We start from the raw sequence: 22,298 nt of genomic DNA, 5'->3' as shown, positions 1-22,298 counted from the left end.
TCTGCATAGTTGCAGTTCTGTAGATCATCGCCTGCCTACCCCAGACGCTCCCCTGAAGCCTGAGCAGGCCGGCGGTGACGGAGGCGCGGGCAGGAGCAGCCCCTGGCAGGTTCCACCTCCGGCCCCAGCCGCGGCTCCGCTCCCCCGCCCGCGTCAGCGCGGCGGGCCCGGCCGGGGCGGGCGCGGCCTGGGGCCGGCTCCGCCCGCGCGGGGCTGGGGCTGGGGCTGGGGCGGGCTCGTTCCCGCGCCGCCTCCGCCCTCCCGCCCCGCCGCGCTGACGCCCGGGCCGTCCTCCCGTGCCGGCGTGCGGGTAAGTGGCTCCCCCTCGGCGGCTCCTGCCTAGCGGCGGGCGGAGCCGTACCCTCCCCCGGCAGCCCCGCGGGGCTCCGTGGCGGGGCCGGCTCTCCGGGGCCGGGGGGGCTCCGCCTCGGGGCAGCTTCGCCCCCTGTGGCGCCGGGCTTTCCCCGGCGGGCTCCGCGTGTGGCGGGACCGCCGCGGCTCAGCGCTCCCCCTGCCCCGGCCCCAGCGCGTCCTCCCGCCCTGCCCCGGCAGCCTCGGCGCTGGCTGCGGCTCTTCCGGCCCGGCCCGGCGCCCGGAGCGCTGAGGCGGCGGCGGCTCGGCCCGGCCCGGCCCGGCCCGGCCCGCGGGCTCCGAGCGCCCCGTGCTGTGCTGCCCTCCGCGCTGCCCCCGCCGCAGGGGTTGGTCTGGGGGCGCTGCTGCTGCACATCGCCCTCTGCTCGGGCGCCTTTAATCCCACGTGCCTCGCCTCAAGAGGAGGCGGCTTCGTCCCCAGCGCTGCCGCGCTCCGCTCTGATACTCCGTGCCTGCGGCCCCGCCGTGCCTGCTTGGCAGGTACCGCGCCAGGGGCAATCGCTCCGCGCTTCTTGTTGCGGACAATCAAGTGTTTTACTGGTGCTAGTAAAGTCGGTCTCTGTTAAAACATTAATATTGCTGCAGAGTTGGTGTTTATGGAGATTCTGGCTTTTATGGAAACACCTGTTAAGAAATGGACCGAGACGGTTGAGCAGCTGTCAAAAAAATAATGGGCGCTTCTCACTAGCAATGTGCACTAGTGAGGCACTGTGTGCCCCCTCGCTTCAGCGTGCTCCTCCAAGCAATTATCCTGCAGAAGCATCCCCGGTGGTGGCTGCCCTTGGGCACACGGTAGTACTTAGTAGTATGTGAGTCACTCTGCTGCTGTGAGAATAGTCTGTGTGTGACAGCTTCAGAGTGTTTGTGCCCAACATTGAATTCTAACCGTTTGTATAATTCAATAACTAGGTATTACAGTTTGTTTAAGAAGCATGAGATTTCTCTTGTTACCATCTTTGGCAGGTATCTCAGAGGATTTCACTGTGCTGAGTGGTGTTTTGTTCACTAGGTGAAGATACTCACAAGCCATCTAAAAGCCTTTTCCACTTCAGTGCTTTATAACCCAGCCTCTGTAAATTTTGGTACATGGGAAGAGACTCTGGAAACAGTGCTGAGTTGCTTCACTTGGCTATGACTTTTATTTTTTGTTCCTAAGAAGGATTTGATGAATTTTTATTTGAAGACAGACTAAAATTGGTGCTTTCAGTTTGAAGGTATGTTGTTTTGCTAATTGTTCTTCCTTTTGTGCATCTTACCACTCTTCAGGCCATACATACACTTAATTTTATAGGTCTCTCCTTATTTCCCTTTTGTTAATTTATTTTTATAGCATCCGTTTTCAGTTCTTCATTTGAGCAAAACATTTTAGGTGCTTCTAAAACAGTTGTTCCTGGCTCTTTACCCTAAGCTGGTGATATGTTCAGTGAGGAGTCCAGGCCATGGAGTCATCAGTGACTAACTGGTAACAATTAGTTATCAACCCAGCACATGCTGATTATGAAGTTAGTAATGGGACTTCCTTTAAAAACATACTCTTTAAAATTGGATAGATGATGCTATTTAGTAGCTGGAGAAATAATACGGGGTGATGTAAGTAGCTCTAAAATAATGCTCCCTGCCTAGATTAATTTCTCAATAACAGCTGAATCCTGTTAATTTAGAAACTTGGTTGTTGTGGACAAAATTGACTCGATATGGGGAATTTAGTTTATTACCAGTTAATTTTTAATTACTGGTTGGCTAGTGATACACAAAGAAGACCACTATTTAAACATGGACTTGGGGCAAACTCCTTTCTTCCCCTTTTCTCTTTGGTCCCTCAGGTTATTCTCTGTCCCTCGGACAGGGCAGTTTTAGTGCACAGGGTTGGGGTTGGTACATGGAGGTTTCTTTCTGCTCGTTTATTCTGCTTCCATGTGGGTCATCTCCATGGGTCTCTCAGGGTGTCCCTGTCCCAGCATGGACACCTCCACAGTCCCTTCAGGGGTGCCCCTGCTCCAGTGTGGAGAGTCTCCTTCCAAGAGTGCATCTCCAGCTGTGTCTGCAACAGCTGTCCCCTTTTCCGTGCTTCCCTGTGCCTTTTTGAGCACCCTGTCATGAGTCTCCTGCTGCACTTTCTTTTCCATTTGCTTCTGGCAGCTTCTTGCTTTCTCAGATGAACTGGATGAGTTGGAGGATGGCAGGCAGCAGATTCATGGAGCCAGCTGGAACTGGCTATGGCCCACACAGGGCAGTTTGTGGCCTCCTCCCATGCAGCCCCTGCTACCAAAACCTGCACTTTATCCCCAGTGCACTCCTGTGCCAGCTGGGTGATGCTGGAAGAAAGGCTCTGTCCATGCCCAATCGTAGCAACTCCAGTTTCCTTTTATTCACTAGAAATAAAAACGAAGTTCTCTCCTGTAGCTTGCTAAATGACAATAATGTGTTGTGTCAGTAGGATGGGAATACTTTTGCAATTGTATTGATTTCTGTGTCCATCTGAGCAGTTGTGTTTGCTTCTATACAACTGCTGATACCTGGGTCAGGGGCAGCTACTTTCTCTAATGATTGCATTAATATATGTTTTCATAATTTTTTTTTCATAAAATTTTCTCAAAGAGTTAGTTTTCCTCTTTTTTTCAGATCTGAAGGCTAATACGAAGGTGGCATCTGAGCCCTATTCCACCAGTGTGAGTAGTCATATTCTTCTCAGAGATTGTTTAATTTCCTAATTGTTTTTGTTTGTCTCACTGATTCAATGATTTTGATATCTCATCCCTCTTATCTTCTGGTCTGAATTGATGTCAACTTGAGTTATATGTGTGTTGGAAGAGCATAGAAAATGAAGACATGACATTTCAGGTTTGAGGGAACTCAGCTGTTCTCTCAGTCTTTGCAAGATGGAGTCTTGCTAGAAAAGGCAATAACTGGGGGTAGTCAGGTTTAAGAGAAGGCTTGGAAACAAGCAGTTTCTTAGGCACCAGACTGCTGTTGACAGCAGAGCCTGTGTGTGCACAAGCCTGGAGGCAGCTGTGGTGAAGAGTGATAGTGGTGGTAAATGGTCAGTGTGATCCTGAATCCTGCTCTGCTGTAGTCCTGTATTCATGCTGCCCTGGGGGTGGGTATTAAGTCCTCGTGATACCTTCCTTCTTTTTCCCCAAGTACATATTGTTTCTAGATGGTCAAAATGTTTACTTGATGTTTAACTTAAATGCAGAAAGTTTATGTGTCTCCTGAAAAACTGCAGGGGGCAGAATCCTTGGAGTGAAGTGACTATTGATTTTGCTCTTAGCAGACAGAAAATAAGCCTTTCTTCTTCTTTCTCAGGGCTTTCTATCCTACCCTGTGCCTTAAATATGGAAACTGTAGAAATGAATAGTGTATCCTTGAAACGTCCTCGTTCTGAGGATGATGCGACCGATGCAGACGAAATTAAAAGACAGAAGATCTTGGAGAAGTCTAAGGCAGGGAATGACTCTGGGCAGAATATTGAGAATGTAACAGAACAATCTGAGGAAACAAAAAGTGAAATAATCCCCAATGAGGAAAGTGAGGAGCAGGAAGAAGAGGAACTAGAGGACAGTGATGAAGATGGAGATCCAGAGAGCTTTGCAGACATGATGAAGCATGGACTGACAGAAAGTGATGTTGGCATAACTAAATTTGTTAGCTCTCATAAAGGATTTTCTGGAATCTTAAAAGAGAGGTAACTCTTTGTCTTGTTACGTGTCTTAATTCCTCGTGTAACACTCCTGTACTCCATTTTCCTTTTTGGATTTGCAGATTGCAGCTGGATTAAGTGAGGTTCACTACTTCACCACTTCACACTGCTGAGACTGAAAGAAATGTTTTTCCTAGATTGTGGGTTGGTTTTTGATTTTGATTGGCTTTTGGGGGGTTTTTTGGTTGTTTTTGTGGGTTTTTTGTTTCATTTTGTATTTTTAATTTATATTCCTGTCAAATGGAGCTGTGAAGAAGGAAGCTGTGTATGAGCAGAGATACATGATTGCACTGACCTTTGCTGTTTCCTTTGCTCTCTGGCAGCAGCAGAGACACAAAACCTTATGTACACCCATCTTGTGTACCTGTCCTCAGTGCTCATATGAGATGCACTGAAAAATGGCATCGAAACCATCCTTCTTTGGTCCTTTGCTTTGCTCTAATTTTTGTCCTAATGTCTGTAAACAAGTATAGTTAGGCTTTAAATGTTCATCTTTTCAGTTGTAATATCATTTACATAGAAAGGAGTTTTAAAATTCAGGTTGTGGAATTTATTATTATATATGTACATTATATATTTAATAAGGTGCTTGGGGTTTATTCGCTTTTTAAAATGAAACTTCTAGGTTTTTAAAATTAAAGAATAGCTTTGAACAAAACAGAATGCAAATACAAAAGTTCACTGAAGAATCACTGTTTCCCTGACTTAGCAAAGCAGTTAAGGTTGCTTTGTTTACACACAGAACAGTCTTTGTGTTTAAGCACTGGCTTCATATATAGATAATTTTGCATAATAAAATGATATATACATATTATGCATGTATTTAATCTTTGTGTGCAGCATTAAGCAGCTAATGTAATCCTTCTGTGGGAAACACTGTCTGTGCTGAACCTTCTTTTGGGAAATCTGCCAATTTTGTTTAGCCAAAGGTAGAAAAATTGTGGGTTTGTGGGGGTTTTTGGATCCTAGTTTCTAACACCTATTATTAATTCATTCTTGGCATTTTTATGGTACCATCCCTGGCATGTCTAGACAGCTACAGATAATACAAGAGAAGACACATAACACTCCTCAGGAGGGAATTCTGCCAATATGATGCATATCTGCACAGAGGGATGGCAAAAGGGGCTTGGGGGAGGTACAGTAGAAAGCTTCCCATAGTGAAGTTTTATTCATCTTTCAACAGTGGTAAAATAGGAATTATTTTCTTTTTTTTCCCCCACTTTGCTAGCAAATGCTACCTAAAAGTCATTTAGCAGTTGCAACACAAAACAACTGTGCTCTGTTATAGTTAAGCTGTTTTTATTATTAGACATGAGCGTCTGGATTGAAAATGTCACAGTAAAATTCTTTCTTGATGTCATAAAGTATGCAGTGTAACTTAGTTGTACAGAACATAATTTAAATAGAGAACATAATTTAATAGAGAACAAGGCTGAATTTGTCCTGCCTTCTGTAGAGTGGCTAAAATGCACTTTATTTTGCAGATTATTTGAAGTGACAGAGATAATGCAGTAGTTAATGTGCTGCACATTGTGGCAATGCAGTAGAGTCTTAATTGCCAGTAATGACTGGGATTGAGGATAAGCATTACTGATCTCTTCAATCTAGTGAGAAAATGACTGAGAATAACTACTACAGCAGGTGTTTGGTGATCTGCAAGAAAGTCTGCTTTGTTTGGATATGTGTTCCTGTGGTATCCCACTGGGGGGTGGGAATAGGTACAGCTTTCTCATGGTTAAGTTTGTTTTACATGAATTGAATTACATGAATTCAAATTCTTCAGTGAATTCTGCTACCAACAGCTTTTTAGGAAAGGACTTTGCGACATGGGATTTTTATTATGAATGTAATGCATATTTCTTTCTTTCAGATACTCAGACTTTGTTGTCCATGAAATAGGCAAAGATGGACGTGTGAGCCATTTGGATGACTTTTCTGTTCCAGTGGATGATGAGGTAAATTTTGAGGAAAAGATTTGGTAATGGCTATGCTTCTTAATGCTCCTTAAGCAAGAACATTAAACGACTGGAAGTTGCTCCATGAGGGTTATTGGATGTTTGTTTTTGTCCCCAAATATTATTAGGACCCATCAGAAGAAACATTTACGGTTTTGTCAGACGAAGACAAGCAGCGTTTAGAGGAGCTCCAGCTTTTTAAGAATAAGGAAACTAGTGTTGCCATAGAGGTAAAATTAATAAATAATAAGAAATTTGGGATGGGGGCAGAGAGGGAGTGAGTAGAAGATACACACTTTCTAATGCATGTAAGGTATAAGAGCAATTTGAACGGGATGTGACAGATAACACCAAACTGTGTCTGGTTTAGGGTTTAATTCTGTAAAGTCTTACAGATGTACTCAAATTCATGCATGTATGAGTTTTCACTTTGATATTGGTGGGACTGTATACAGAAACTTAAATATAGATTTTAATTCCTATAGTGTTAAAATTACCTTGCAGTATTTTGGTTTCCTGTCTAGTATTGTTTTAAAGAATAAGGATGTTTGCATAAAATATCTATAATGATGGAACACTACTTTGAAGGTTGATGTTTAGTGATTTAATAGAAAAGAAGATAAAAATGGTCTTTTGTAACAAGAAACAAAATTCAAACCTTGATATTTTTAAACATTCAAATATCCCACATATTCAAAAAATAACTATTGAGCTAAATTTTGGGACACAGACATGCAGATGGATTAGATCAGGTAGTTTCAAATAAGCATTCACACATTACATAATCTTATCTAGCTAATTTTTTTCCTTAAGGCACCCTCTCCTTTTGTATTAACTTATTGGGTTTCTGCATGTATGTGTATTAACACAGGTAATTGAAGACACCAAAGAAAAAAGAACCATCATCCATCAGGCTGTGAAGTCCTTGTTTCCAGGACTGGAGACTAAAACAGAAGATCGAGATGGAAAGAAATACATTATTGCTTATCATGCTGCTGGGAAAAAAGCATTGGCAAGTGAGTTTCAGTATCACAGCAGATGGGAAAAGTAAATGCTAAAATTATCCCCAAAGTAAGAATTGTTAGTACTTCAAATGAGTGTGCTTCCTAATGTAGTCTTGCTTCATTTTTTCTTCATATCAGTGATGCTGTGCATCTAGAATGATAAGGACCACAGAAATGTTTTAAATTTAAATTTCTGCTTGTTTTTCTTTCCAAATAACTCGTCCAGTACAACCATATTAGAAGAGAGAGTATTATCTTCTGCTTCAGTGGGAATAGACAAAACAGAGGCTTTGTTTTCAGCTTTTTTTTTTTTTAATTTAACTTTCATGATCTTAACTGTGTAAATGTGCTTTGTGGATGCAAGAGGTTGTAGTTGGAAAATATACATTAGGTTGATCGATGGTGTAATCTTGACTGTCTTGAATATTCGTGACAAAATTCTCAATGACTTGAGTAGAGACAACCATATTTTTGTTATAGTTTCATATAAACATAGTTTGTTTACTATGATCATTACTTCTCCTTCCAAGGTTAATTATATTTGCAGAAAATTATCTTTATTCATTTTAGATCACAGTTAATCTTTCAAAATAGTCAAAGTAATTAAGGATTTTCAAAATGAAGTGTTATCCACTTTAATTTTGCAAAATACTGTTCTGGATACTGGGAATAAATTAACATGTTTTACATCTTTTAATGTTACTCAAAATTTGCTGCTACTATAAGTTTAGAGGACTATCTACCTGCAGAATGGTTTAACTAAAGATACTAAGGTTTGGTTTAAATTGGTTCCTCTTGTCATTTTAACCTACTACAAATGATGGTATGTAAACCTATCCCTTTAATTTTAAAGACAAAGGAGATGGAGGAAGGATAAAGAAATACAGTAATTCAAGATGGGAAATAAAATAATTTCCCCTTTAATTTAGTTGTTTAAGGTTTATTGTAAGCATATATGGGAATGTTGTGTTTTTATTGGTCCAATTATAATGTACTTATGTATCTTAGTCATGTTTAGAAAATGTGTATGTTTGCATGCTTTATGCATGGAGTATGTATACTTACCAGCACAAAGTTCTCCTCAGCCAGTTTTGTTGTCTGTTGGTTTGTAATGGTTTTTCCTCCACCTTTTCCTTCTGCTGCTTCTATTCTTTTACCACTGTTGCAGTCAAGTGGATGTTGTTAAGCTGATTTAAGGGATACTATATGAAAGAATTTAAGTATTTGAAATATGCTGTAAAGAATTTAGTGGTGTGTCTCTAAAACATTGTGGAGCACTATCTTGTGATACAGAGAAGCATCATCTGTTTAGATTTGGATTCCCCAGCTGTGATGCTGCAGGCACCTGTGCATTTGTTGGTGGAGATGTCAGTTTTTGTGAGTGTGTGCAAATGCTTATGGATGTAAGATTGAGGTGGTTTTTGTCAGGATTATATTTATCTTTCTTTTTTATATAGCCATAAATATGTCTTAATTGTGAATGGGCTCCCCAGGCAAGAAACATTTCAGAAGTGTAGAATATTGGATTGTTAGCTGAGATACCTGATTACTTTTGTTGATGACATAAAATATTTCCAAACAAGCTTCTTAAAATTTAAAATCAGAAGGTGCTTTGTGTCTGTAATCAGTTTACCCTCCAAATCCTTAAAATACTGTCTTACTAAATTTTCAGTAAACTTGTGTTTCATCATTGTCCAGAAATTAAGTTTGTTGCATCTCCAATTGAAGCTTTCCATATGTTCACTGTTTGCCTTCTGCACGATTCCATTCCATAATTGTCCAAATTGCTGTCATCCACCACCTAGCTGTTGGATGCTCCCTGAAGCATAAACAATCCCATAACCATAAACCTGCATGTTCACCTCTAAAAACCCTTTGACAGTCTAAAAATTAAATGCTACTCTTTTGTACTCTTTATGCTCTGCATTGGGACAGAGGTCAGAACTGCAACAGGTAAGAGTCGTTGACATTTCATACTAACAAAAATGAAATGCCAACCATTATGACCTCCTAAATAGCAACAGGACTGGCCAAACTTGTAACAATTTCTTAAAAACCCCTACACATAGGTTTTGCTTAAAATGTCCTGAAACAGCCAAGAATTAGGCTTCTTCTACCTCATTTTCATAGTGCAGTATAGGCAATAATAATTTGGTGCAAGAAAGTCTGCTAGTAATAAGTTATATGAATTATCAATTTTGACAGTATATATTGATAACTATGGTAAATTTTCCATGGATTTCAGTTAGCCAAGCCTTTTCCCTTCAGCCTGTATTTCAGACACTACTATCTGTCTTTATACAACTTTAAAAGCATTTGTCACACACCCTGCTATTAAAAAGGAGCTTCTAAGCCTTGGGTTTCAGCAAGAGGTTTGAAAAAAGAGCTTAGAAATACAATTTTATTGTCAAAAATATAACATGACTCTGAAACAGCAATAAGGAGAGCAACTTGTCCCACTGCTCCATCTACCCAATTGAATGTTTTGAAGTATTGGGTGAGGAATGGTTGAATATCAAGGCTGTGGCTGCAGCCTCCTTTGGATAGGGTCATTGCTGTGATGCCCCAAGCATGAGGAGCCCATTGGTCTGTATAGTACCTACAGAGTCCTTTTACTGTAGATCACACTAGGGCTCACTTCTTGTTGTGTGTTGAAATGACCACATGCAAGACATATTATTTAAATACAGAGAATGGTTCCAGTAGGAGAAGGTTCTTCTTTGGGAATTGAACTGTCTTACTCTTTTCCCTTCTAATTGCTGAGATCTTAATGGAGAACTTTGCTCTTCCAGCTGAATGCAGTGTTTCATTCTTTAAGAGTAGTGGTGGCTAAGAAAGGGAGACCAGGAGGAGCATGAGGTCTCTCCAGTTCAGCTCTTGTGAAACTCTGTGTTAGGGGGACTGTGCTTAGAAACTGATGGTGCAAGGCAAGTGATGCAATAATTCTAAGTAAAACCTCTACATACAGTGTTTTATACTGTAGCATCCAAAATTATCTTTGCAGAAGTGTGTTCATGAATGGCAGCTTCTCAGAAACAAGCAAGAATTAAACATACTTACTATTTGTGTGGGATATCTGGACTTTATAAAACCAATGTGAAAAAAAAGAGCAGTATTTCCCAAGAACTTCCTTTCTGCATAGATGTTTGTATATTGAAATAAGGCTGGCTTTTTCACTTAGCTTTTGCTGTTAAGAAAGATGTTTATCCCTTATTTTTACAAAACCAGGTATGTCTGCTTAGTGGCTAGCAAGACATAAAGGACTTCTAATTTAAAAGAAAATGAATTCTTAGTTTTCTTCTTAAATAACAAGGAATTGATAAACTACAGAATTGAAGGAACCTCACAGGTGGTTGCTAAACCTCTGTAGAATCAGTCTCCCAATTAATGGCATTGACAGTGGATTATTGGAAACTGAAACTTTTGTCTCTGGGGGGTTTTATGTGCAAAAAAAAAGCTTAAAAATCATTGGCAGTTTCCTTCATTCTCCAGAAAATGTCAGATGGTAGCACAGAATTGTAAATCAGTTATTAGTCTGTGAGGTCTGAATTTACTTCAGTGTCTGGCCTTCTCTAAGCATGGCACCATACTTGCCATGGATTGTATGTTAACATCTTTATTCTACCAGATTTCTTGCTCCCATTGGATTTTAATAAAGAACCATCTTAAAGTAATTTTTTGAGCTTGACTTTTTAGGGTTTTGTAGCAATACAATTCATTCTTTTGTATGACAAACAGAAAAAATGCTACAGAAAAAAAGAATATATCTGTACTATAAATAATAGCAGTAGTTTTCCCACAAACAGGGCTCCAGTGGTCCTCAACTGTTAATTATAGAAGGAGTTAGAAGAAACGTGGTGTAGCTTCTATTGCTTAGAGTCAGAGTAATGATAATGGTTTTGAGAAATGTAATCAGGTGATACAGCAATTAAATGACCAGGATATATTTTCAGATAATTTCATGACAAAGGAACTGTCACTATTCTTTGATGATTTTCTAGGTGACAAAACTGATTAAAGAGAAGTTTACAGTCCAGTGGAAGGGGAGGTCTTTTTCAATGTGCTTTAGAGCTTTTGCTGTCAGTAATTAACTCTTTCCTTTACATTTTTTTAAAGCAGATGGAAATTAGCGGTAATTGAATCTTGCATATTTAAAATAAATTTAGCTGCAATAGCAAATATATTAAATTTCTTTAAAAGTGACACTTTAACCTTTTTGCTTTTAAAGATCCAAGAAAGCACTCTTGGCCAAAATCTAGGGGAAGCTACTGCCATTTTGTACTGTACAAGGAGAACAAGGACACTATGGATGCCATTAATGTCCTATCCAAATTTTTAAGGTAAGACTGTTGTTTCTGCCATCCCGGCTGCTGTGCAGCCCTTCCCCTCCATGTTCCTTGTTACTGTAAATGTTATGCTTCAGAATTATGTAGCAGCAGCACAAGTGATTGCTATTCTGTAATTTGTAGACAGTTTAAAACAAAAAGTTACTTTAGAACATCAAATTTAAAACTTAGAAGTTTTGTGGGGAGGTGAGAATGGGACAAAAAGAGCCTAAGAAATTTTAAAGGCTACACTACTACTTTAGTGGAAAAAGTCCACAATTGACATTGGCAGATCTGAGAAAGACTTGGCAGCTGAAAGCCTCAATGTACATAACCTGAATTAAGAGCCATTTTTCCCCCAGTGTGTGAATATATGCAAGTATGTTTTGAACTTGTCTGATATTGTTGTGATAATATGCTGATTGGTTCCCAAGCAGTTACAGTTGATAAACTGTTGTGCCATGTATTCATTTCTCCATGGCAACACAGGCTTAGTTCCTTTCACCCCATCAAGTGCAGAAACAAAAAGATTTGCCAAGGCGTGACATGAACACAGTGAATTGCAGAGGAAGAGCAGTTTTAAAATTGGGTCAGTTCAGTTCCCTACTCATAGGGAAACTTCCTCACTTCTCCCCTTCTTTTCCCTTTTTCCCTCTTGTCCAAAAAAAAATTTGTAATCTGGACTGTAACCAGTGAAGTACTTAGTGTTGAGAACAGAATAGCAAGAGCATAGTTAGGTGAAAAACTGTATGTAATGGCAATCATGCTACCCCCTGGAGCCCTTAGCTGGAATAACTGGAAATACTCAGTCTAACACAGGCTGTAAGTACAAAGTGAAAAGGAAAGAAAGTTTTCCTCTCAGGGAAAGGAGTGGATCAAATTTTAAATTAACTTCTCATACTGTCTCATAATGTGCAGGCATGTTATTCAAACAGACATGTTTGAAGTTTAAGGAAGAAGTGGACATGATTTTTTTTTTTTTTTTTAGTCAAGTTGGTGTTGGCTGTGCATTTGTCTATTGAGGGAATGTGTATAAAGAAGTACTTCAAAGTTCTTATTTTGAAAGCATCCTTGTGGTAAAAGTGAATTGTCTACATATAATTAAAACAGAAGTTTCCTTGTGTTTTATGTAGTCATGGATGAGGTTAGAAAATGTCACACACATGTCAAATTGTAACCCAGTTAATAATTCTAGACAATTATGCTGAAAATTATGTTTTATCTGCTGCTATTTTAATATACATAATATCTGTTACTGTTGCTTTTAAGAGTGAAGCCAAACATATTTTCCTACATGGGAACTAAAGATAAAAGGGCTATAACAGTTCAAGAGATTGCTGTTCTCAGGTGAGTAAAAGTACAGTCTGGAGTATTTGTGCTTCTGCTGTGGTAGCTTGGGTATCTCACTAAATACCTGACACAAATGGCAGGTTCAGATCCTGACCTGGTAAAGCACAGGTGTTAATGAAGATGCCACAATCCTTTTGTATTCTGTGATTACTGCTGATATTTTCAGTCAGTGGTGCTCTGAGTCACAGGCTGGTTACCTGGACTTGGCCGAGGCAGTGGGACAGATTGCCTATGTGCTCTTAAGCTGCTTGCATCTCATGCAACAACAGAAAAACAGAATGACATGGTGAAAATAATGTCCCACTTCCTTCCTGGCTTTTGTTTCCCTCTTTCAGCTAGAATCCTGTTTTCTTTCTCACTGCACTCTGAACAGTGACAGAGAAGGCTAACACTACCCTTGCTCATCTGTTAGTAGCCAGAAGGGGCAAAAAAATACTGAGGAGTTTCTCCTGCCATAACCTACTCCCACAAGTCACCTTGTAAGAGAAAATAAAATTTGCTTTGTCATATTCTAAGATAATTATATGGCACTGGGCACTTTAAATTAGTGTTAGATCCATAACTGAGAATGACAGATGTCTCCCAGTCATGTATAGCAATATCATTTAGCTGGCTGGAGTATCCTGCCTTCACTACTTTTTACAACTTTTTGAAAATCACACTGCTTGAGTGAGGAATTCACAGCTTGAAAGCCACAGGTTTGATCAAATCCTTGTTAAAAGGAGGGCATCCACTACTGAACTTATATTTTTTCACTACTTCATATATTTTCTCCTGATGCTCTGTATGTGTGTGCATTAGCACATACAAAAGGAAATACTGATTTGTGAATTGTGAGAAGCCCCAGATTTGTGTTGCTTCAAGGATTCTTTGCAAAGTGGCAGCAGTCAATCAAATGTGTGGCGTAGCTGTCTCAGGTGCTGTTCCATTTACTTTTTAACAATACCACATTCAATGTTGTGTCCCAAAGCTCCAGAGTGCTCCAAGTGTTGTGTGGTGTCTGCTCTGGGGTGCCACAGCCCCTGACTCTCCTGCACAGGAGAGGGGACAAAGCCAGTTGCCAGCCTGCTCTAAGCTGAGTATGCTGGTTCATAAACTTCACTATCCAGGTAAAATTCTAGCAGAAGTGTCCAAGAGCAGCTTGGTAATGCAAAGAACATAAGGACATACTTCCAAAAATACTAGCAACAAAAATGGCAGGTATCAGTGACACATTGGATTCCATGTTCCTTCATCTGCACTAGACATACATAGGTAGCTAATTTTACTTAACTCTGTATTTATGGCTGTGCTAACTGGGATGTATTCATGAAGTAGTTACTCAACACAAGAGTTCAGCTTGTGGGGTGCAGTATACATCAGTACTGCAATATGCTGTTTTTGGACTACATGTTTTAACATACATGTGAAAAGACAATGCTAATGGTCTGTCACAGTATACATTTTCTTTTGTATGAGTATCCTTAAGAATTATGTGCTGTCTTCCTTTAACTTTTTCATTAAAGTATTCTGAAAAGGCAATAGTAGAAATTTGAGGAAACTGGGCTTGCTGTTTTTTGTTTTGTATTGGCAGCATTTCTGTATTTATGTACTTTTCTAAGCACAGGTTCATCACTGTGTGTTTCTTTTTAGAATCACTGCACAAAGACTTGCTCATTTGAATAAATGTTTGATGAACTTCAAATTAGGAAATTTCAGTTACAAGAACCATCCACTGAAATTGGGAGAACTACAAGGGAACCATTTCACTGTTGTTCTCAGGTAACACATTAGTAGGTATTTGGATGGTTCTGTTAGAATTTTATTTCTTTAAATAGATAAGCAATATCAGTGCAACGTGTGGTACAAAAAAGAAGTCCCATTGGCAGGAGACTGAATTTGATTTAATGCATGCTACATAATGTTGATGTTGAGCTTTAATATAACGGGCATCTCAAAACAGCATAAACCCTTAATCTGTCTATAACTTTTTTTTTTTTTTTTTTTTGATGCTAGAAATATAACAGGAACTGATGACCAGATAGAGCAAGCAATGCATTCACTCAGGGAAATAGGTTTCATTAATTACTATGGAATGCAAAGATTCGGAACCACAGCTGTTCCTACTTACCAAATTGGCAGGTATGTGTTGCTTTCATCCTCCCCTCCCTCTTTTTTTAAAATTTTATTCTTATCACTATGTAACTTAATGTATTTTTGGGAACACTTTTCTAACATATTGCCTGTACCAGTTTTAAATTTAGATTCAAAAAGGATCTTGTTTCTGAACTTGCTTCAGCAGTTACATTGCATAATAGCACTACTTCTAATATTGCATAAGTCTAAACAGTAATACATATTTATTTTTTAATAAGTTGACTAAATCCCTTTAAAATATTTAGTCAGTTCTTAATGCACTTTCCTGTTTGAATCCTAGAGCTATTCTACAGAACAACTGGAATGAAGTAATGGATTTGATATTAAAACCACGACCAGGAGGTGAGAACTGAAAAATAATACATTATGTGTTTCTGTCTCTTCTCCAATAAGAGTATATTTGGGAAAAACTTAAGCTAGTTTAGCAGAGGAGAAGCAATCTTCATACTCTCCCTTTCTGCCTCACTTTCCTTGCTGTGCAGTTTCTTACAGTGGGGCTGAAAAGGGACCTGAAAACTTTGTGTCTGCTCAAGCTCCATGTAAAGCTTTCCAACTTCAAGTGTTCTGTGATTCTATTCATCTCTAATTACCATGATTGAAACTTTAATTTTTCAACTGTTTCAACAAAAGGTAGGAGATGGATGCTTTCTTTGGTGTATAGTTAAAATATTTTTTATTTTACATCCTTATTCTAGCTGAAAAGGGATACTTAGTCAAATGCAGAGAAGAATGGGCAAAGACTAAAGATCCAGCAGCAGCCCTCAAGAAACTACCTGTAAAAAGGTGCGTGGAAGGACAGCTTCTACGTGGACTCTTAAAGTATGGAATGAAGAACATAATCTCTGCATTTGGCATAGTGAGTGTAAAAGCTGGGTGGCATTTACTTGAATAAACATTCTTTTGATGGTATCAGGATGAATTTAAAATACTCATTGATGCTTGATGAGTAGAAGGTTAAGTTTAAAAATCTTTACATTTACCCTGCCTTTTTGCTGGAAGTACTGCTGCATAGTAACTGATGACATCTCTAATTAACATATGCATAATGAGCTTTCCAATTTATACAACAATCTCTGGTATGTGGGAAGCAATACAGTTATACTTAGTAGCTGTGTGTAATACAGATCTGAGAATTGTGCAAATGTTCCATTTCAGTGTTTTCCTGTTGGTTTAAAAGTATAAATCAAACTGATGGTGGGCTAATGAATCAGCCTGATATAGAGGTGATGGATCCACTTGTCATTTTCAAATGCTGTAATCAAGATCAAGTCTTAGGAGAAAATACCTCATCACTAGCAAGCTACTGGGCCCATTGTAGCATCTGGGGGATAATTTCTTGTTTATGAAGGTAATTAGAATAACACTGTGCTTTCACAGCTGCAAAGTTTACTTAAGATTTCAGGAGGTTAAATATGAATTCAGTGTTTTATAATAGACCCATATGTTTGACCTATAAAATTAAAAAGTAGTTTGTTTTTTTTTCTTATAAATTTAAGCACAGTTATTTTTTGTCCAGATTTCAAATGTATAAAAGCATTATTTCTTCACGTATCCTTTTCTCAAACAATGAACAGAAATCAAATATGTATACCAAGAAATTGTGTATTTTTTATGGATAAGGTAACATTTCAAATATACGCCATTTTGATTATGATTGTCAGAAAAAATGAAACGATATCTTTCTAGTGTTTAATTTTTTTTTCTTTACCTCTAGATACCAAGAAATAATCGTTTAATGTATATTCATAGCTACCAGAGTTATGTGTGGAATAATATGGTGAGCAAGAGAATAGAAGAATATGGTCTTAGAGCTGTACCAGGAGATCTCATACTTAAAGGAGGTAAAATCAGACAAAGGCAGTGATGCTGTATAGTTCAGATTCCTAGGAAAATAAGGCATGTAGTTGTCTGTCTATACTGCTTAGAGGGTTTCTTTTCCCACACCCATTTTGGCCCAGTGATACCTGAATCCATTGGCCTGTTGTAGACAGATTGTGCAAGGAATTAGAAGTTATGTATTGCACTTCCATGAGCTGTTTGTTAGCCTACTTTTTCAAATAACTTGATGGAGGAGAGAGACTTCAGAGGACTAATTTTTGTTTTTTTTTTTTTTAATTAAGAATGACCTCAAACCTAGTTGAACTCTGAAGAGCTATGGAAAGACATAATGGAGTTTTAACCAAAGAAGTTTTTGATTCCATTAGTAGAAGCTCTACTCAGTTAAAACTTCCTTCACTTGTATTTGCTCTGGCATTTCCTACAGTATTTCTCCTGATGCATGGAAGGGGGCTGTTCCTCTGGCAGTCCTTACTTCATATAGCTTTAAGTCACTGGAAGCCAGGCTGTGATTCTGCCAGTAACTGACAGTCTTGGAGGCTGTTACTTCTTTTCTTAGAAATGTTGTCTATTAAGTGGAGATAACTACCATGTTTTATCTTTCTCAAAGTAACCTTATTTCAATCAAAGGCTTCATTTTAAATTTAGCTGAAGTTAACTGTCACAGGCGTCTATACTGGTAACTTCATTTTTATGTCCTGATTGTAGCCACAGCTGTTCACATTGAAGAAGAAGATGTTGATAACTACACTATCCATGATGTAGTGATGCCATTGCCTGGATTTGATGTTATTTATCCAAAGCATAAAAGTAAGTCTGACTGTTAACTGAAATATTTACTCTGAAGACATAAGTCTGCTTTGAGATTGTTCTTAAAAGGAAGATTGGACCTACTCAACCTTGGTGACTTTTAAAGCAATACATTACTTCAGATCTCTAAAACATTAATGTCAGCCTTTTGTTGCTGCCAGGGTGCTCTGCTCAGTCTCCTTCCCACTAGGAATCCTGGATGACAGCAGAGCAGGTACTAACCTGTACCACTGCAGCAAGTTAATCAGGTACAGGATTTTGTCCTTGATTAATTTCATGAGGCTTCTCTTGGCCCATTCCTCTAGTGTTCCTTAGTCCATCTGAATGGCAGTCCTGTCCTTGCATGTACTGAATGCCACCCCAATTTGGTTTAGCCCACAGATTGGTTGGGGTAAATTCCAGCTCTTCTCCACTATTTCACAGCACACATCTCAGTTCCTTCAGGAAATCTGCTTCTAGGTAGAGCTGCAGCCATTAGTGACTGTGCTTTGAGATGCTGAGCCAAACAGCTGTTACCCACTTATCAGTCCACCCGTGCAGTGTTCTGACTTTGGACACAAAGATGCTGTGGGAATACATTGACAGCCTTGCTAAAGGTGAGGCAGGCAGCAGTCTCTGCTCTCCCCTCATCCACAGGTGTAATACAATTTCATCATAGAAGAAGTAAGGTCGGTGGGTTTTTTGCCTTTTCTCTTCCTTTTTCTCCTCCATATTAAAACCATAGTCATTGTGTGCCCAAAGAGGATTAACTCCATTATTTTTCCCAGGGATCAGATTGAGCCTGACTGGTCTGTAATTTCCTAATTATCTTTCCTGCTCTTTCTGAAGTTGGGTGCAATGCTTGGTTTTCTGCAGTTGGCTGGGACATCCCTAGATCTGCACAATCTGAGATGATTTACCATAATGTGAGCCAGCTCTAAGCCTGTATCTCCTCCCACTACTGGTAGTCCCTCCCTTTCTTTCTCAACCCTGCCTCTAAGAAGAGAGGCCTGAGGCACTTTGCTGGACAAGGCCAAGGCAAAAGAGATGATGTGACCCTCAGCCTTATGTCTGTCCCTAGACCAGCTGCCCTGTTTAGCACTGGGCCATTGCTTTCCTTGTATTTTTTCATTCCTTATGTTGCAACTGAACTTTGTTTAGTCTTGATGTCATTTGCTGCTTTCAACTGTAGCTGAGCTTTGACTTTCCTAACACCTTTTCTGTGTGGTTGGACAATGCTGGTATAGTCCCTATTTGTATCTGGCCCTAGGTTTCACCTGCTCTGTGTATTCTTATAGATTAGGTTAGTCGTGAGTTCCCTGCACGTTTTCCTCAATATTGGATTGAACTATTCTTGTACTTGGTTGTCAAATTGTCAACTGATTTCTCTCTGCTGCTTTTTAATGAGAGAGTAATGGGTAGAATGGCCCTTTAGGGCTTTTTTTTTACATATTCCTGAAATTAGTCCTGTGATGTTCTAGTAAATTGGAAAGCATATATGAGATGGCATTTAAATGTCAGTAAAATATTTAGTAAATTTTGTTTTCAGCTGAAATTTGATTTGATGCATTCTTTGTTACCACCTCTTCTAACCTCTTCTAATCAGGGTGAAGTAAAGAGGTAGTAAGATTTGCAGTAATTTTAAACTTCTATGTAGCATTTATCCCACATATGCTGCAAACTATTAAATGTAAGGGAAGGGAACAATCCAGGAAAACAGGCTGTTTATATTGGCCACACTACATTCTCTCCTATTAAATATTTTCCTCTCTTGCAGTTGGTGAGGCCTACAAGGAGATGCTGGTAGCTGACAACCTTGATATCAACAACATGAGACATAAAATCAGAGATTACTCACTTTCTGGAGCATACAGAAAGATTATCATTCGGCCTCAGAATGTCAATTGGTGAGTGGGAGCATGAAGCTAATTACACTTGAATTGACAGCATAGAATTTATTTATGTACAAAACAACATGAGACTGATCCATGGCACATCCACACAGACTGAAACATAGGTAGAGAGGAATCTCTTGGCACTTCTCTCACGTTTTTAATGCAGCTGAAGTGGGACTATACCCTTATTTCTTTGGTTGTCTGGTTCTGGGATGAAGGAATATCAAGGCATCTATCTAGTTGTTCAGTCCTTGAAAGGGCTTGCCTGAACACTTCACAGATCCTTACTTATGCTGAAACAGTGATGGATAATATTCAAAACAGGGGCTTTTTTGTAGTCTTGCTGTGAGAAAGTTGGTCTCCAATTATCTGTCAATCAGAAAAATTTGTATCACTTAAACCTACTAAATCACTGTTGTTAGAGATACAGCCTAGTTTTCATATGGCAACTGAATAAATACCTTTTAAACTGGGAACTGTACAAATATGCAGGAAGACATGATCATTGGTGCAAAGAATAAAATATAGAGGGTGTAGGAGGGAGCACAAAAAATATGTATATTTATACACTTGAAACATCAGCACTAAGTAATATTAGTTTTTCAGTCTCATGGTTACATGTGGGATTTCTGTTAAATAAACAGCAGAAACTGCAGAATGTGTTTAAGCCCTTTCAAAGTCTGGATGTCTGTATTGAAAGGCTTCATTCCTGCTAGGTACTCTTAGAGTTGACACCATTCTTCCCTAATTTCATGAACTATGCTTCTTGTATAGTTGGAAGTTCTGACAGCACATAAGGGCAAACAGATCAGTTATGCAAAGAAATGTCTCACTAACTTACAATTGATTTTTAATAATCTTAATAAAACCAAGGCAAGTCTTCTACATAAAGCTTTACCTTTATTTTGCCTAATTCAATTTCAGTTGTAAATGCCAAATGGCAATAATAACAATAGTAGCATTATAATAAATACACATATATATAAAATATTGTTAACCTAAATAATTTAAAATAATAATAAATTTTATGTATATTATAAAGGGAAGTTGTTGCATATGATGATCCCAAAATCCCATTATTTACTACGGATTTGGATAAACTGGAAGGAAAACCATTACCAGTTCTCCCTACGGGTAAGTTGGTTTTTGTGCTGGTTTGCTAAATGGAAGTTTGATCTGGCTGTTGCTTTCAACTGCTACATATTGAAAGCTCCTTTGAGGAAGAACTTTCATTTAACTATTGACTGTTAAGCCAATATCTAAATAAGAACCCTTATTTCCCAAGGGTGCAAGCCATTCCTCCACCATCTGTATTGACTGTTATATTTTCTTACAGGCATCTAAAATCAAGTAAATGCTTAGCAGTAAATGTCTGTGACTAACAAAGATGGAATTAAGTCACAAATTGTCTATATACTGACTTGTATTATTGGTGCTGAACACTTAACACAAATACTTAACTCTGGTCACAAAGTATTTTAACACTGCTTTCCAGAAAAGTGAAGACAGGCTAGGAATTCAGTCTGAAATAACAAATGTTTGCTTTTAGAAGAAAACTCTGAAACCACCACTTTGTGCTGAGAGAAAATGTTAAAAAAATTGTTTCATTAAATTTCTCGTGGTGGATTATAAACAGGAGTGTGATGGTGGCGGTTGTTCTGCTTTATGGTCTGGGGAAGTTGGTTGTGGAAGCTGTTAGTCCAGTTTAGGTGACATCAGAATAAGCATTATGTATGCCCTTAACCACTTGTTCTTGCTTTTTGTCTCTTAAACCTTCTGATAGATGGCAAATTCAGGGCACTAAAGATGGAGTTCTCCCTCCCCCCATCCACTTACGCTACCATGGCGATTCGAGAAGTTTTGAAAATGGACACAAGCATAAAAAACCAGACACAACTGAATACTACCTGGTTACGCTGAATGAACTGCAAAATTACTTAATTTTAACAAAGTGTTTTCTTATTTACATGTCCTGTACAAATCTTTAAAGAGTCACAGTAAGAAATTTGTATTTTTTTAAGTTTTTTTAGTGCTAGCATTTAACTTCAGTACTCCTTTGCAAGATGGTAACTGTAATATAATCCAGATTTTAGTGACTGGTGCTCTTTACTGAATGAGTAAGTTGCTTGAGCTGTAATATGGGTGCAATTTTTAGAATTGAGCTTATAATGGCATCAGACCTGAAAGAATGTTTAGCTTGCTTTCTTTGGGCAAGCACTGAATGTTTTCTGAACTGAATGAGTTCAGCTGACCTTGAAGTCTTTTCAAATACAATGAATTACACAAAGAAAGATGAGTTACAACAAAATTACGAAAATGATGAACGTATGTATTGCTGGAGTTTTGCTGGTAGCATTTGCACTGATGCCATAGAGGATCTTGTTAGCAAGGCTTTAGTGTGCTGTAAAGCTGTACAGCTCTTTTAAATAGTTGACTTTTCATTGAGAAAATATTTGTATTTTCCAGTTAATACCCTGAACTAAGAAACAGGTACAAAAAATAAATTAACCTGAAACTCTGAGCGTGTACGTGCTTCCTTTGCGCTGTCCCTTGCCCATTGTTGGCCGGCCTTCCTGTTGGGGAAGAAAAAATACTGCGGAGCTGTTCTACAGCGACCTGACCTTTTGAGCCAAATGCTGAAGCCTGTGTTGCTAGTCCTGTCGCCGGAGGGGGCGGGGAGGCCGTGAGGTGCAAGGCCGTGTCCCTCCGAGCACGGGCAGGGACAGCCCCCGGGCCGGCAGCACACAGCTCTCTGTCCCCGGGCCGTGTCCCGGAGCGCGGGCAGGGACAGCCCCCGGGCCGGCAGCACACAGCTCTCTGTCCCCGGGCCGTGTCCCGGAGCGCGGGCCGGCAGCACACAGCTCTCCCCGGCGGGCCGGCGCGGGGCCCACGGGAGCGCTGCCGCGCCTGCGCCCCGCGCTCCGTCACCCGCG

At 39.4% G+C, this 22,298-nt stretch overlaps 1 protein-coding gene across 5 annotated transcripts; it reads left to right on the top strand.

Annotated features, from left to right (window-relative positions):
• The first annotated feature begins 214 nt into the window (after positions 1-214).
• PUS7 (pseudouridine synthase 7) lies at positions 215-22,070 on the top strand. 5 transcript variants are annotated; one of them, XM_079305262.1, is made up of 18 exons: positions 215-310; positions 1,382-1,586; positions 2,995-3,041; positions 3,679-4,057; positions 5,946-6,030; positions 6,159-6,260; positions 6,902-7,046; positions 11,263-11,374; positions 12,629-12,706; positions 14,342-14,470; positions 14,705-14,830; positions 15,126-15,187; positions 15,541-15,701; positions 16,560-16,686; positions 17,390-17,491; positions 19,248-19,377; positions 20,408-20,499; positions 21,149-21,917. In XM_079305262.1, the coding sequence occupies exons 4-18, from the start codon at positions 3,708-3,710 to the stop codon at positions 21,283-21,285; spliced, it is 1,938 nt and encodes a 645-aa protein (XP_079161388.1). In that variant the 5' UTR covers positions 215-310; positions 1,382-1,586; positions 2,995-3,041; positions 3,679-3,707; the 3' UTR covers positions 21,286-21,917. The 5 variants fall into 5 exon arrangements, with proteins under 5 accessions (XP_079161388.1, XP_079161386.1, XP_079161389.1 ...); XM_079305260.1 differs by having other exon boundaries at positions 279-310; positions 1,336-1,586; XM_079305259.1 differs by lacking the exon at positions 215-310 and having other exon boundaries at positions 1,227-1,586.
• Positions 22,071-22,298: the final 228 nt, after the last annotated feature.

This window comes from Erithacus rubecula (assembly GCF_903797595.1).
Source record: "Erithacus rubecula genome assembly, chromosome: 4".
Classification (NCBI taxonomy): domain Eukaryota; kingdom Metazoa; phylum Chordata; class Aves; order Passeriformes; family Muscicapidae; genus Erithacus; species Erithacus rubecula.
Note: the sequence above shows the minus strand (reverse complement) of the source record. Positions and strands in the feature narration are given on the sequence as shown.

What these genes read in the sequence shown, in the direction of transcription:
- PUS7 (XM_079305262.1), top strand. Translation starts at nt 3,708, where the DNA reads ATGGAAACTGTAGAAATGAATAGTGTATCCTTGAAACGTCCTCGTTCT. An exon ending in TGGGAAAAAAGCATTGGCAA is followed by an intron (nt 7,047 to 11,262) that starts GTGAGTTTCAGT and finishes TTGCTTTTAAAG; the next exon opens with ATCCAAGAAAGCACTCTTGG. An exon ending in CAAGAGATTGCTGTTCTCAG is followed by an intron (nt 12,707 to 14,341) that starts GTGAGTAAAAGT and finishes GTTTCTTTTTAG; the next exon opens with AATCACTGCACAAAGACTTG.